Genomic DNA, 15,944 nt, shown 5'->3' on the forward strand with positions numbered 1-15,944 from the left:
GTTCCCAACTACTGCGTCTTCACCACTTGGGTGGCCAGCAACTGCCTGACACTGAATAGGCCCTGGAGAAATGTTGAGCAGTTATAAAGCTTCATTCAGACATGGGGGCTTATTATGACTCATTTTCCATCTTTATCATTAGGTTGAAAAAGAGCACACAGACGGGCTTGGCCTCTATTTTCCATCACTTGAGAAGGACTTTCCGGTGGAAAAGGGATTAAATTTCTCTCTTGTGGACAGGTTTTTGGATGCTGAATAGAGGCCCTTCCTCCAGAAGCCATCCTTAATGTGGCTGCTGAACTGATTTTCCCCATGACAGTTTACAATCATGACCTTTCCACCAGCAGCTCTTCCCTGGGTCCCCCTTGCCTATGACCTACTGTCTATATGCTTGGCCCTTCATAGCCTGGCTCTGACCTCTGAAGACCTCCCACTGCCTGCAGGCCCTTTCCAGCTCAGGTCAGAGTGCCCTGAACCACCCTGACACTGAGCTTTATCCCTTGTCCCAGGCAGATGCCCTCTCCACAGCTCTGCCTGCTCTCCCTTCAAGGCTCGGATCAAAATCTTCCTCCATGAGGCTCAAATATAGGGAGTACACAGTGTGGACCTGGGCCTGCCTGCGTGGATTTTGTTTTCCACTCAGATTGTGTTATCCTGTGTTCTAGGTGTTATAAGGGGAGGCTTTTGGAATTCCCACAGAGGCCTGTCTGATGCTGAAGGTCTTGACTTTTTGCCCAGACCTTCTTCTTTGCAGCCATGCTTTCTCCCCTTATGCCTAATGGCCCAGTCATGCTACCTTGGTTCATGGGAGGGGTTCTGTACCTCTCACCCTCTACCCTAGAAACTTCTCAGGGCTGGGGTTCTTTCCCAGCTCTTGTGTTTACATAGGCCCTTAGGTTTGGTGACTGTTTCCTTGCCTGGCTGAGGGACCTATGGACTTGTCTGCTCACCCCCCAGTCCCCAGTGTTGGTGGGTGTTACAATTTGACTCCCAGAAGGGACTCCATGCCTGGCTGGTGAGCTGGGGGCCACTTGGAGCCTGATGGATGAGTTGGGGGTACCTCTCTTGGCCCTCCCTAAGCCTTCTTCCCAGTTTCAGAGGCGCTCTTCAGGTGAAGGGAGGACACCTCAGTTATCATCTCCCACGTCTGGAAAAGCAGCCGCACAGACTGCCTCTTGCAAACAGAATTGATTTTTCCTTAATGAAGCGGCTGTCAGAGGACTGCAGGGCTTGTTTAAGACTTGGGTGTTTTCAGACTGTCTGGGAATGAGGTCTTGGGAATATTGGCTATTAACCCCCTCTGAGGAAAGGAGAGGCCAAGGAAAAGGCTTCAGAGGGGAAGGGGTCCTTTGAGCCCCTGGACCCTGAGGAGGGGGTGCTCTGGGGTCATTTGGGTTCATGTTCTGCACACTTTCTGGAGACCCTGGGGAGTGGAGGACGTCTATTTGCCTTTGTGGGTTTTGGGGTCTGCTTCTAATTCTCTCTTGTATTTTGTTTTATTTTTCTCGCCCCCAAAGTTTGCCTCCTCCCTTAGGGATGTTTCTCTCTCCTTCTCCACTCCCCCCCATTCTTTTTACCCCCCTAGTCCTCTCTCCTGTCTCGACTCGCTCCCCACCTCCTCCCACCGATTATCCTCTTGTTCCCAGGGTATGCTCTTTTTTTCTCTGACACCATCTCTTTCTCTCTCCATCTCCCTTTCATGCTTAACTCTCTTATCTTTTCCAAGTTCATCTATGTCTCTCTTTTTATAGTTCCTTCTTGTTCTGTTTTTCTTTTTTTTTTTTAGTTCTACCACTTTATTGCTACCAACCCATCTCCCTCCACCCTCGTGCACACATGCTCAGTTATGTAACCCCATGGACTGCAGCTCGCCAGGCTCCTCTGTCCATGGACTTTTCCAGGCAAGAATACTGAAGTGGGTTGCCATTTCCTTCTCCATGTTCTGTTTTTCTGATGCTCTTTCTCTCTGTGTGTAATTTCCTCCTTCTACCTCATTTTTGCTTTTCATGGGTTTATTTTCTGTTTCTTTGTCTTCCTTTTGCTTTTATTTTTACCCTTGATAATGTAAAATATGTTGATGGCCTCATATTCTTGCATCTGTGGAAGATCCCTGATTTCATTTTTTACAGTGACACCTTGAAGACAGTGGGGTTATTTCTCCCAGTTGGAGCCAAGAGGAATCAGAAAGGGTGATGGAGTTCAGTCTTTAGCCCCCTCGGGGACGTCATACCCAGGAGAGGCAGGACACACTAGTAGAGACAGTCTCCTGGGATCTCCCTTCTGCCACCAGTGTCTAAGACTCTGCTCATGAGCAGAGATGCATGGCCCTTATCCTTGATCCAGCTTGGACATGGCAATGCCCGTTAGTCCAATAGACAAGTCATCCTCTCTTTATAGCAACTTGGTGATTTCTCAGCCCTAGGTTACCTCTTATGTCTAGGTAATGAGCTACATGTTTGCTCTGTATTCAGTATAAGCTAGTGTTTTGGGCTTGCAGTATGCTACCTGTGTTTAGGTCTGAGGGCCCTGGAGTTGGACTGCTGTGTGGTCTTGGGAAGGCCAGTTTCCCTCTCTGAGTCTTAGTCTCAAAATTGGAGATCATGATACTTATCTTGCATATCCTATGGGGATTAAATGCAATACTATGTAGATACTCAGTAAGAGTTTGCATTCCGCCTCCTTTGCTTCTCTGCCATTCCAGATAGTCTCCTCTCTGTTTTCCAAGGGAAGGGCATCCTTAAACTCCCATCTTGCTCCCTGCTGTATTTAGGTTTGAGAAGAGGGAAAGAATTAATATTCATTGAACACTTAATGTGCATGGCTTCAGCTAACCAGCAAAGAGGTCTGGGTAGGTACACAGCATACATTTATAGTTTAAAGGTTGCTCTAGCAATAAAACTCAGTTTAATATTTGTTCATTTTTTCCCCCAGCAGATATTTATTGAGTCCTGTGGCAAGCCTTGTTCTACCTGCTGTAGATAGAGGAAAAAATACAAATCAAATCTTGAACCTAAATATGTCGCTAAATCGACAAAATCCTTAAAATGACAGATCTTCAAAATAATCAGTTTCCTAAGACGATAAACCAAGATGGCAAGACCATTAAGATCATGAAAACTTTCAGAAGGCATCCGCCCTAGTGATTAAGGTACCAATGAAGCAAGGTGACTGTGTCACAAGGTTGCTATGGTGACTAGGTGACCGAAAGGACCAGCCCACTAAGGTGTCAAGGTGATGATCAGCTCAAATTGGCTGATAAATGAGCCACACACTGAAATGCATCTCTCAGGGAAGTTGCAGGCCTACATGAACCTGAGCGGACCCAGTGTGACCTCTTCTGTTTTCTCATTAGGCTGCTCTGCGCAGACTGGCCGGTGTCTGTCCTGAAGGCCTCCAGGACTCTGACTTCCAGCAGCTGGTCCAGCCCCGGCTTGTAGACTCTTTCTTACTCTGCAGCAACATGGAGGAGAGTTTTGTGTAGCAAGTGTGGGAGACAAAAGACATTTGGCATCATTCTCAAGACCCTATCTGAGTACACTCTTGTGAACGTACCTGATTATACACCAGCCCTTCACCTCCTTATTTATACTTAATTTATTTTTTATGTGAAATGAACAGAGGGCTAAATGTTCTAGCAACATCGTCAGGCAGTCTGTGGTCTTTTGGAGTCTTTTTTTGTTGTTTTTTTTTTTTTACTTCTGTGACCTTTTAGTTGCAGATGTTGAAATGCATAATGGCTAATATGACAGATTGTCATGAGTGATTTCATTTCCTCTTGCTTTCTCAACTCTCAATATGTAATCTTGCATCATTTTTTTAAAAAATTGAGAACCAGAGTATTTTAGCTGCCCAGCAGTTTTTTTAAAAGTTAGATTTGTTCTTTCTAAAATATTGTAAATGAACTTTATAGTTGGACAGACTGTACTGAAAGGAAATTCTAGTTTTATTCTTAATAAATGTAATCATGTAAAATGTTTCTTGAATTTTCTGATTGTATTATGTCTTAGACTAAGTTATTGCTCCCTAAAGTTTCATGCCACAAAAACCTTCTCAACTATTAAAACTGCATAGAAACTTATATTGTCTTTATAGTTGTGTAAATGGGTCAAGTTCTGAGTGATTTAGTGAGAAATCAAAAGATTTCTAAAGCCCTAGGAACTCAGTTTCCTTTGGCTTGCTTTTTTTTTTTTTTTTAACCTTATGGTAAATTGTATCCTCAGATGAGGTATTAAGTAATCAAAACTTAATGCATTGACATCAAAACAGACATATGGGCAGATCAGTGGAACAGAAGAGAGAGCCCAGAAATAAATTCATGTACTTACAGTCAATCTTTGACAAAAGAGACAAAAATATACAGTGGAGCAAAGACAGTTTCTTTAATAAGTGGTGCTGGGAAAAACTGGATAGCCACATATAAAAGAAAAAACTTAGAACATTCACTAATACCACATAAACAAACAAAAATAAAATAAAACACAAAAATAAACCCAAAATGGATTAAAGACCTAAATGTAAGACTGGATACTATAAAACTCCTAGAGGAAAATACAGGCAGAAAACTCTTTGACATAAATTGAAGTGATACTTTTTTGGATCTGTCTCCTAGAGTAATGGAAATTAAAACAAAAATAAACAAATGAGACCTAATTAAATTTAAAAGCTTTTGTAAAGCTAAAGAAACCATAAGTAAGATGAAAAGACAGTCTACAGAATGGGAGAAAATATTTGCAAACAATATGATCAACAAGAGATTAATTTCCAAAGTATACAAACAACTCATAAAGCTCAATATAAAAAAATACTAACAACCCAATCAAAAAATAGGCAGAAGATCTAAATAGATTATTTCTTCAAAGAAGACATATAGATGGTCAATTGGCACATGAAAAGGTGCTCAACATTGCTAATTATTAGAGAAATGCAAATCAAAACTCTAATGAGGTATCATCTCACACTGGTTAAAATGGCCATCATCAAAAAGTCTACAAATATATAAATGCTGGGAGAGGGTGTGGAGAAAAGGGAACCCTCTTACATTATTGGTGGGAGTGGAAATTGGCACAGTCACTGTGGAGAGCAGTATGGACATTCCTTAAAAAACTAAAATTAGAGTTACTAAATGATCCAGCAATCCCACTTCCCATATCCAGATAAAACTCTAATTTGAAAAGATACATGCACCCCAATGTGCATTTCAGCACTATTCACAATAGCCAAGACATGGAAGCAACCTAAATACCTACTGGCAGATGAACGGATAAAGAAGATGTGGTATATATATACAATGGACTATTACTTCTCCATAAAAAGTAATGAGCTAATGCCATTTGTAGTATTATGTTAAAAGAGCAAGACAAATACCATATGGCATTGCTTATATGTGGCATCTAAAAAAATTATACAAATGAACTAATTTATAAAACAGAAAGAGACTCAGACTTCAGAAACAAACTTACGGTTCCCAAAGAGGAAAGGGAGGAGGAGGGATAAACTAGGATTCAGAGTTTAACCAAATTTGGGAGATATTAATTATATACATACACACTTTGCTGTTGTTTAGTCGCTAAGTTGTGTCTGACTCTGCAACCTCGTGGACTCTAGCCTGCCAGGCTCCTCTGTCCATGGGGTTTCCTGGGAATAATACTGGACTGGGTTGCTGTTTCCTTCTGCAGGGGATCTTACCGCTACTATATATAAAACAGATAACCAACAAGGACCTACTACTGTACAGCACAGAGAATTAAACTCAGTATTTTGTAATAACCTATAAAGGAAAAGAATCTGGAAAAGAATATATATGTGGATTACTGAATCACTTTGATGTATAGCTGAAACTGACACAACATTGTAAATCAACACTATTTTAATAAAATAAATTCATATAAAATAAAAAGGAATAAAAATTTAAAAAAATGATTCCACTTATATCCTCCATTACATATGGGGAAACTGAGGCTTGAAGAGGTTAAGTATATTGCCAAAATTAAATAGCTATTACTAATGTGGGGACTGAAACCACATCTCTCTGATTTCAGAGGCTAACTGGGAAGAAATCAGGAACTTAGCACCAGGTCCTTACTATAAGGTAAATATGGATCTTGACCTGTGCTGAACCATCGTCCTTCTAGCAAACATACTATGAGGGTCTATTCTGGGCCCAGGGAAGAAAAGCAGAAATGAATAAATGTTGGTATCACCTGTGAATTTAGACTGGAGGGTGGTTGGTTAGTTGTCAGTAAACCAATCACTTGAAAACCTGTAAAGTATCCTGGTTAAAAAAAGTATGAGCTCAGTAGCCCGCCTCGGTTTGAATCCCGGCTCTGCCGCTTGCTAACTGTTAGGTAGGGCTCATATCCTCTCTGTGCCTCTGGTTTCTCACCTGTAAGATGAGATAATGATGGTGCCTTAATCCTAGAGCCGCTGTGAGAATTAAATGTGTTCATACTTGGAAAAGGCTTAGACTGGTGCCTAATGACAAGTGTACAGTAAATGTGGCTACAGTTAAAGTCAGCCAAATCCCATGTTTGCATTTATGCCAGTTCGTCTTATGGTGTCTCAGATATGGGACTTATAGCTTTTTAGAAAGAGGGACTTTATCCTGCAAGGGATGTAGGGGTCATCTAGTCCCACCTCTACATCCCTTACTTAGGAATAAAGACACTTGCCTAAAATGCCATAGCAAATTAATAGAAGAGCTGGGACTTGGGTCCCAGCAAATTATGACAGCTATCACCACAGTTGCCTGTTTTGAGCACCTGCTCTGTGCTAGGCACTGTAACATTTACAACTTCATTAAATTTCTAAAGTGACTCTTAAGTAGTTATTATTAACCTCTTCTTACAAATAAGGAAATGGATACAGAGAGACTCTGTGTCCTGCCCAGTATCACAGGACTGGTAATGGGAGACAGGATTGAGCAAAGTGATACTAAACTGATACTAATACTAAACTAAATATTGATGCTGATACTAAACCCATGAACATTCCTCTTTAGTGCACAAATGTTTTATGCGTAAACCCAAACATCATGCTCTATCTTAAAAACAGAAGTATGACACTTTGGCAAATTCTGAACTTTCTTTTTATTTGAAAAATATATATTAATATTTTGCATTTAAAAAAATTTAATTGAAGCATGATTGATTTACAATGTGTTTAATTTCTGCTGTACAACAAAATGACTCAGTTATACATGTATATTATTTTTCATATTGTATGCTATTATGTTTTATCACATGATATTGAATATATCAATAGTTCCCTGTGCTATATAGTAAGACCTTGTTAGTCTGCATTTCTAATTCAATAATTTTAATCTCTGATAAACTTTATTCATTTGTTAAAATTATAATAATAGATGTGAAGATTATTTCAGAGAGCAAGTGAATAGGAATGAGACAATGAAATGTAACTTAATCAAAGCAGAAATTCTGTGCCATTTCTGATCAATACCAGGAAAATCTCTAAAATAGCTTCTCCTTAGCCTAGTTTCAGAGTAAAGCATCAAAGGCAAGTCAAAGCAGATGCTGTATGTTATCATTTCCAATTTTAAAGCAGTGACAGCTTTTGGGAACAATTGTTTTAAAATTCCTTTTTGTTAGAGATTTCTGATGCTCCCTTTGTAGAGATACTGTTTATGTTCACATTCTCTGTCTCCTTCCCTGTGATTTTTATCTGAGATTCTTTATACTGTTTGGGGCTACCCATGACTGATAAAAGCAGAACTTCGAGGATATTTACATGGGTGTATTCATGAGTCTCATACCTGAGGCCTCAAAGAAAGTCAAGGAGTCCAAATAGAAATCCATAAAGGGCTACTTGCATGTTTTCACTTTCAAGAACATATAAAAATGAGATTGTCAGTTTATTCACATCATTTACATGGTATTTCCTTTAAAGTCCATGGTCTCTTTCCTCCATCCTGGGACTAAATTGGTTGCACTGCAGGCATATAGACCTTTGAAACTGAGCCATTTCTCACTTTGGTGGGGGCCGTGATGACCTTGAATGACATTCAGGATATGGGGGTAACACTCCGAGTAAGTCTCCCTGGGTTTCTGCCCTCAGGGAAGGTCAGGAAAGAGAGAAAGAGAAGCTTTCAGGGTATTTTTTGGCTCCATTTTTCAGGTTAGGTTTCTGCCACTGCTCCAGCCACGCGGTACAGTCCCCTGGACCCACAGGTGTCTTGAAGTATGTAGTGCGGGAGGGGCATGCTAAGTTTTGAGGTCTTTTAAAAAGTTATTCTTTAGATTTCAAACATATTAAAATTTAATAATGAGCTTACCTATACTTCTACAGTGCTTCTCAAGTTAAAAGTTCATTTGGGAAGTTCCGTTTCGATGGTTTGTCTTGAGAAAAGCACAATGTGACCCATCTGGGGAAATTCACTGTCTCATACCAGGCTGACACTTTCCTTATGGATGTCCTTGCTGAACAGTTTCCAAATTTTGAATAAGACATTTCAAAGGCCCACATAGCAGACAAGGAAAGTAGACATCTTTCTTTAAAATTCATATCCAACTTCACTTTCCACCTCCAGATGGCAAATTCTGATTTTCCAGCATTTTCCTCAAGACCCTAGTGTTTGGATCTCTTCCACAGCTATTCTTCAGAGAGTAATAAACACAGAAGACTGCAAAAGCAGAAGGCACCTTTGTATACCAGATGTCACACCACCAAAAAGGAAGAAAGTGACCCTTGGTAAAGGCAGTCAATCTCCCTCTCTGCCATTCCTTTTCAGGAAGGCTCCCATCACTCCATCTATGCTGGCAGCTCTGAGTCAAATGACCAGTGAACGTCTTCAGTTTCTTTAAGAACTTGCCCATGTTAGCCATCTGATTTATCTCTTGGCACCTGGGTTTGATGGCCTTGTGGAGTACTTGCATGTACCGGTGGACTTTTTTCTCCTCCCTGCAGCTGACCACATGAACCTGCTTCAGTTGCGCTGTATCTTTTGCCTTTAAGATCAAGACTTCCTTCACTTTGCTGAATATCATGTCAGCCATGCCACAAACCATGGACAAAGGAGACCACAGAGCTGATGATGTTCTAGGCTGTTCACTTGCAATAATATCTGGGAGCCTTTCTGTAGTTTACAAGCTACTATTTAACTCTCTTCTGTAGGACTGGCTACTCACTGTGACTTCTGACCAAAGGACAGTGGTGTCAATTTCCTGTCCCAAAGACCTGTCCAGAAGAGTCAGGGAGTGGGGCACATACCTCATCTCCAGCCTCTGCCTTCCTTCTACGGGCACATCCCATGTGCTGTCATTCTAGGGCTCTCTCAGACCAAACCTTTTTTTTTTAATACTTATTGATAATTTTTGAATTTTTTGAATTTTTAATACTTATTCATCAATTAAAATATCTTCCCTCTCATCTTTGTTGTTTAGTAATATTCTTTAACAGTTGAAGCCTTCTACAGCCTGAAACTTACTTAGCAATGGAACCTGCTAAACCCTGAAATCATAAAATTGCAGAATCACAAAATACAGTTAATGATCTACATTATCTTCGCAAAGATGAGAAACAGAGGGCTCATGTAGTGCAAGCCCAATACTCACATATGTGTGTGCTAAGTTGCTTCAGTTGTGTCTGACTCTGTGAGACCCTATGGAATATAGCCTGACAGGTTCCTCTGTCCATGGGGTTCTCCAGGCAAGAATACTGGAGTGGGTTGCATTTCCTCCTCCAGGGGATCCTCCCGACCCAGTGATCGAATCCACATCTCTTATGTCTCCTGCATTAACAGGCAGGTTCTTTACCCCTAGTGCCACCTGGGAAGCCCCAAGACTCATATACCTATTGTTATTTACTGTTCAGATGACATTTTGAACGTATTTTAAATTTTGTATAGAGAGAATAGTGGTATATTCTTACAGTTAAGTACCTTATTTTTCATTTTTAGAATATTTATTTATTTTAGCTGCATCAGGTCTTAGTTGCAGCATGTGGGATCATTTGCTGTGGCACGTGAGCACTCCAGCTGCGGTATGCCAGCTCCAGAGCACACAGGTTCAGGAGCTGCAATGCATGGGCTTAGTTGCCTCATGACATGGGGGATCTTAATTCCCTGATCAGAGACTGAACCCGTGTCCTCTGCACTGCAATGCAGATTCTTAACCACTGGACCACCAGGGAAGTCCTAAGTAAGTAAGTAAAGTCGCTCAGTAGTGTCTGACTCTTTTCGACCCCATGTACTGTAGCCTACCAGGCTCCTCTGTCCATGGGATTTTCCAGGCAAGAGTACTGGAGTGGGTTGCCATTCCCTTCTCCAGGGGATCTTCCCAAGCCAGGGATCGAACCCGGGTCTCCTGCACTGCAGGCAGATGCTTTACCGTCTGAGCCACCAGGAAGCCCCACCTAGAGAAGTCCTGAAGTACTTTAAATGAAGTCCTGGAAATTTGTCATACTGATACATCTCAAAAGAACAATCCATGTTGTTGGACTAAAAAAGGAATTACAAAGATACATACAGTTTGATAATGTTTATATAAAAGTTTATACAGACTGAGAGACAAGATGGCAGAGTAGAAGGACTTGAGATCAACCCCTCTCAGGAAAACATTGAAATCACACCTAACTGCTGAACAACCATCAACAGAAGAGACTGGAATCTACCAGAAAAGATATTCTATATCCAAAGACAAAGAAGAAGCCACAATGAGATGGTAGGAGGGGCATGTTTGTGATAAAATCAAATCCCATACCTGCTAGGTAGCTGCCCCACAAGCTGGTGAAAATAATTATATCACAGAGATTCTCACACAGGAGTGAGAATTCTGAGCCCCACATCAGGCTCCCCAGCCTGAGCGGGGGGTGGGTTCTGGCATCTGGAGGAGGAGCCCTCAGAGCATTTGACTTTGAAGGTCAGCGGGGTTTGCTCAAAGGAACCCCACAGGACAGGGGCGAACAGAAACTCCGCTGTCGGAGGGCACATGGAAGGTCTCACTCATTGACATGAGCTCTCCTAGAGACTGCTATTTTGTCACCAAGAGCCGGCCACTCCCAACAGGCTGGTGTCCTGTCTCCAGGGCTGGGACACCTCAGGTCAAACAACCAACAGGGCAGGAACACAGCCCCACCCATCAGCAGACAGGCTGCCTAAAATCTGCCCATAGCCACTTCTAAACACACCCCTTGACATGGTCCTCCCCACCAGAGGGACAAGACACAGCCCTACCCGCTGTGGACGGGCACCAGTCCCTCCCACCAGGAAGCCTGCCCAAACCTCTTAGACCAGCCTTACCTACTAGGGAGTAGAAGTAAGAAAAAGTATAACTCTGCAGCCTGTGGAACAGAAACCACAATGACAGAAAGTTAGACAAAATGAGATAGCAAAGGAATATGTTCCAGATGAAGGAACAAGGTAATACCCCAGGAGAACAGCAAAGTGAAGATAGGCAATCTACCCAAAAAAGAATTTAGAGTAATAATAAGATATTTATGCTATTATTAAAATAATATTATTCAGGGTAATAACATTAATAAGATGACCCAAGATCTTGGGTGGATCTAAAGATTATCATTCTAAATGAAGTAAGTCAGACAGGGAAAGAGAAAATATCATATGATATCACTTACATGTGGAATCTTAAAAAATAATACAAATGAAGTTATTTACAAAACAGAAAGAGACTCATAGACTCAGAAAACAAATGTATGTACCAAAGGGGAAAGGATGTGGGGAAGGGATAAATTGGGAGTTTGGGATTAACATATACATATTACTACATATAATGTAGATAATCAAAAGGGGCCTACTATATAGCCCAGGGAAATCTACTCAATATCCTTTAATAACCTAGATGGAAAAAGAATCTGAAAGAGAATAGGTATATGTATACCTGATCACTTTGCTGTACATCTGAAACTAACATAACATTGTTAATCAGCTATACTCCAATATGCGGTTTCCCAGGTGGCTCAGCGGTAAAGCATCTGCCTGCCAATGCAGGAGACACAGGTTTGATCCCTGGTTCGGGAAGATCCTCTGAAGGAGGAAATGGCAGCCACTCCAGTATTCTTGCCTGGGAAATCCCATGGACAGAGGAGCCTGATGGTCTACAGTCCATGGGGTTGCACAGAGTCAGACACAACTAAACAATAACAATATGCCCCAATATAAAATAAAAAATGTTTTAAAGCTTATGCACACAAAATACTATATAAGTGTGTGGAAAAATCACATGTAGTTAAAGCATTAATAATGGTTGGTGGTATAGGCTGAATTTTGTCCTCCCTAAATTCATATGTTGACATCCTAGCCACCCCTCTACTCCTTGCTCCCAGGTTCTCAGACTCATATTTGGAAATAGAGTCACTGCAGATGTAATTAGCTAAGGTGAATTCACACTGGAGTCATGTAGGCCCATAATCCAATATGACTGGTGTCCTTATCAAAGAGGGAGACAGAGAGACATGCACATAGGGAAAACACCGTATGAGGATCGAGTTATGCAGCCACAAGCCAAGGACCCATCCAAAGCTACGAGAGAGTCCTGCAACAGATCCGTCTCGAGTGCCTTCGGAGGGAGAATGGCCCTGTGGACACCTTGATTTCTAACGTCGGCTTCCAGAACCATCAGGCAGTAAAAGTCTATTGTATAAGCTAATCAATTTGTGATGCTTTACTATGGCAACCCTGGGAAACTAAACAGGTGGGAAGGATACACACAACTTCAAGGTAATGCTTATCCCTGGGGAGGAAGGAAATGAGATTGAAGAGGGACTTTGTGAGACCTTTATTTCACTAATAATAAAACATCTGTAGAATATATGGTGAAAGGTGAGTAGCTGTTAAATCTGGGTAATGAACATATGGGTGCTTGCATATTATTCTGTGTGTTGATGCTAAGTCACTTCGGTCTTTGAGACCCCATGCACTGCAGTCCACCAGGCTCCTCTGTCCATGGGATTCTCTAGGCAAGAATGCTAGAGTGAGCTGCTATGCCCTCCTCCAGGGGATCTTCCCAACCCGGGAATCAAACTCACGTCTCCTGTATGAGAGGCAGGCTCTTTACCGCTAGAGCCAACTGGGAAGCCCATTGTTCTCTGTACTTTTCTTAAGGTGTAGAACAGTCCAAAATGAATCAATAAGATAATAAGAGGCGTGTATCAGCACACTTAGGAAAAGCATGGCCTGTTGTCTGGTTGCTGATTTTAAAGTTGTGATAAACCCAAAGCCCTGCCCCATCTTTGGTGATAAATCGAGAGCTTCCTGGTGACTAAAGATGCTGAGGATCCATCCAGATGGGCTTCCATCTAAAAGAAAGCGGATAGCTGGCTCAGACTGTTATTTTAGAAACAGCCAGCTTATTCACTGGTTCATCTTTTGAAGTTTTTTTATAATTGAAAATGCATCATTCTTCCTGCTCTGGAGTCAAGATATAAAATCAGAATGTCACCAATTAGAGGAGTAGGTCTTTCTGGAAAATATCATCACTGATGCTAATAGTCATACAATACCCGTCCTAGAGAGAGCTCTCCAGGGCAGTGGCTGATGTAATTTGATGTGTTAATACTCGACCTGGACAGGCTCAAGAATTCATAATGACATTCACTGAACCCTTTGAATACTTCCCCGACTAAGTTAGAACTAGAATTCTGGAGCAGAACTCCCAACAGTTTGCTTTAGGTGCTCTCTGCCCTAGGGCGGGTCTGGCAGCAGGCTGAGATATGAAACTTGAAATCAAATTTAAGATCTTTTGCTCACTGCCCACATTTAACATAACACATGCATGGCAGAATGAGGCAGGACATCTAGGGTATAATTAACAATCACTATTCCCTGACAATCTCAGCAACACAAATGCCAGTTTGCTTGTCAAATTCCAAAGAGAGAGGAAGGGGCCTTGTGGTAGGCATACCATACAAAGCCCTTGTTGTCTGGGCCCCACTAAGCAACTGCTCTGTCCTTGTGTAGCAGGAAAGGAAATCTTGTCAGATACTGGTCTGCTGGGCTCTAGATCACTTCCTGAACAGCTCTCCAGTATCAGATTCTGATCCAATTGGGTTCTATGGGTCCGTTGGTGAATCAGTAAAGATATAAATGAAGATCACCAACCCGAGGAGAAGCAGTTCAGAGAACTGACACAAAGTTCCTTTATTTGGGGCTTGCTGGATACATACTGATTGAAAGTGCTAATAGTTATCAGACTTTGTTGTTGCTTAATAAAGACAAGGAAGTGAATTATTACTTAATAATTACACTTTGATAGGATAATTTTATCTAAAAGTGAGGTTATTTTTACAAATGAATGAGAAGAATTCCACGGTGGTATAAATGTTGAAAGCTACTTCTGTAGCTAATCATGAAATCAGTTCTTTGTTCTCTGAAAAGGAACTATTGATCATGCCATAAATAACTAAAATTTTACCTCTTCTACCTCATATTCTCTCAAAATAAAGAGTTGTATTACTTGAGTTAAAATGAGATTTCTAAGCAGATTTCACTCATGTTTTTCCTATTGTTGGATAAAAGTCAGTTCTCAGATCTTTTCTGTTTAGGAGACAGCTCAGATAATTGATCGTAGCTTCCTGCATGGCTATATTGGTGGGAATTCTGAGAAGGGCAGGATGGTATACTCTTCTTGTAGAGGCAACATCTCAGAGTAGCTGAAATCTTGCTTCTGGAGCCAGGCTGTTCTGTTGCTTGATTAATCTTGGACAAGTTTTCTCTTTATGTTTTAGTGTCGTTGCTATAAAATGCTAAAAAAAAAAAAACAAAACACCTTTATCATGGGATTATTGTTAGGAATAAATGAATGAATTTGGTAGAGAGCTTTAGAAAAGTAACATATTTAGCTATTACTACTATTTTCATCATCATGAATTAGCAATACCTGCCAGTGATGAGGGCGGGGAGAGTAGTGTAAGAAACGAGAAGGATTTTACCGTTTGATCCTAAAGGGCAAAATTTGCTCCTCTTGCTGATCTGAGTTTTCATTCTGCCACATTCTCAGTTTTGGTTTTCATTTTTTTCATTCTCAGTCTTTCCACACCCCCACACTAGGCCAACTTCTGCTTTGCCTCAGAAAGTTGATTCTACTTTTCTGTACCAACATTGAAGCCTAACAGCAGACGTCTTGTTCTTTCTGTAGTTACTCAAAGTCCAGTTTTCACAGCACAGCAACACAGACTCAACCACAGAAACCCCATCAACTTTGTATCTTTTGTAGTCGCCTGCCATTTGGTACCTAGCTAAATACCTGTTTTACTTTAGATACTGTATATACTCGCAGTGATCTGATGAAGTTTATTTACAAATGAGGAAACTGAAGTTTCCTACAAGAGAAAGATCTGGGTTGTAAATGTTGATATTTTTGATCCATGAAGTTTGTGCTTCTTTCTTTCTTGTAGCGTGCTGCATTCTGAAACCTACAGTTGTCAGCACTTGGTTCTAGTACAGGTTAGGATACACAGGGTTCTGCAGTGTTTGTTCCAGTGTATATTGGGAGAGACGGAAAACAGGGTAGACCTCCCAGAAAGGAAACAACTAAAGATGAAGTGCACTCAGGTGTAACTCACTTCTGTGCCTGGTATGGGAATCAGGCTGGACTGACTTGGGTCAGCAGAAAGGTGAAGGTGAGGAAGATCCAGAACTCCAGATCAGGCATGGCAAGAACATCAGATACGGTAGGAAGAGTGGACTGGACTTCAGTGCAGGGGACAACAGCATGAATTGGACAAACCTATCCTGATTCCTGGAGTGTAGGATGGGGTTCCTATCTTACTGGGTCCTAGTGCCTCAGAAGGTACAGAAGAGAGAGGAAAGAGACAGGTGGTAGTTTGCCCTCTCCTTGGAAAATTCATCTTGCAGAAGAGTAAGAGCACCCGGAACTTCTGTTTCTTTTATTAGCAATGTGCCAGATACAGGGTACTCACTGAAAACAGTAAATACTATAGACAACACCTTATTGAAGGCTCTAATGAGCTGGCGA

General features: G+C 41.3%; 1 protein-coding gene across 2 annotated transcripts in view; it reads left to right on the plus strand.

Moving 5' to 3' along the window:
• Positions 1-3,907, plus strand: part of INSC (INSC spindle orientation adaptor protein) — a 129,410-nt gene extending 125,503 nt beyond the window's left edge. For both annotated transcript variants that reach the window (XM_065944546.1, XM_065944545.1), the window contains exon 13: positions 3,353-3,907. In XM_065944546.1, the coding sequence (XP_065800618.1) occupies positions 3,353-3,481 (129 nt within the window). In that variant the 3' untranslated portion in view covers positions 3,482-3,907. The remainder of the gene's footprint in view (positions 1-3,352) is intronic.
• The last annotated feature ends 12,037 nt before the right edge of the window (positions 3,908-15,944 follow it).

The sequence above is a fragment of the Muntiacus reevesi genome, chromosome 9 (genome assembly GCF_963930625.1).
Source record: "Muntiacus reevesi chromosome 9, mMunRee1.1, whole genome shotgun sequence".
NCBI classification, from domain to species: Eukaryota; Metazoa; Chordata; class Mammalia; order Artiodactyla; family Cervidae; genus Muntiacus; species Muntiacus reevesi.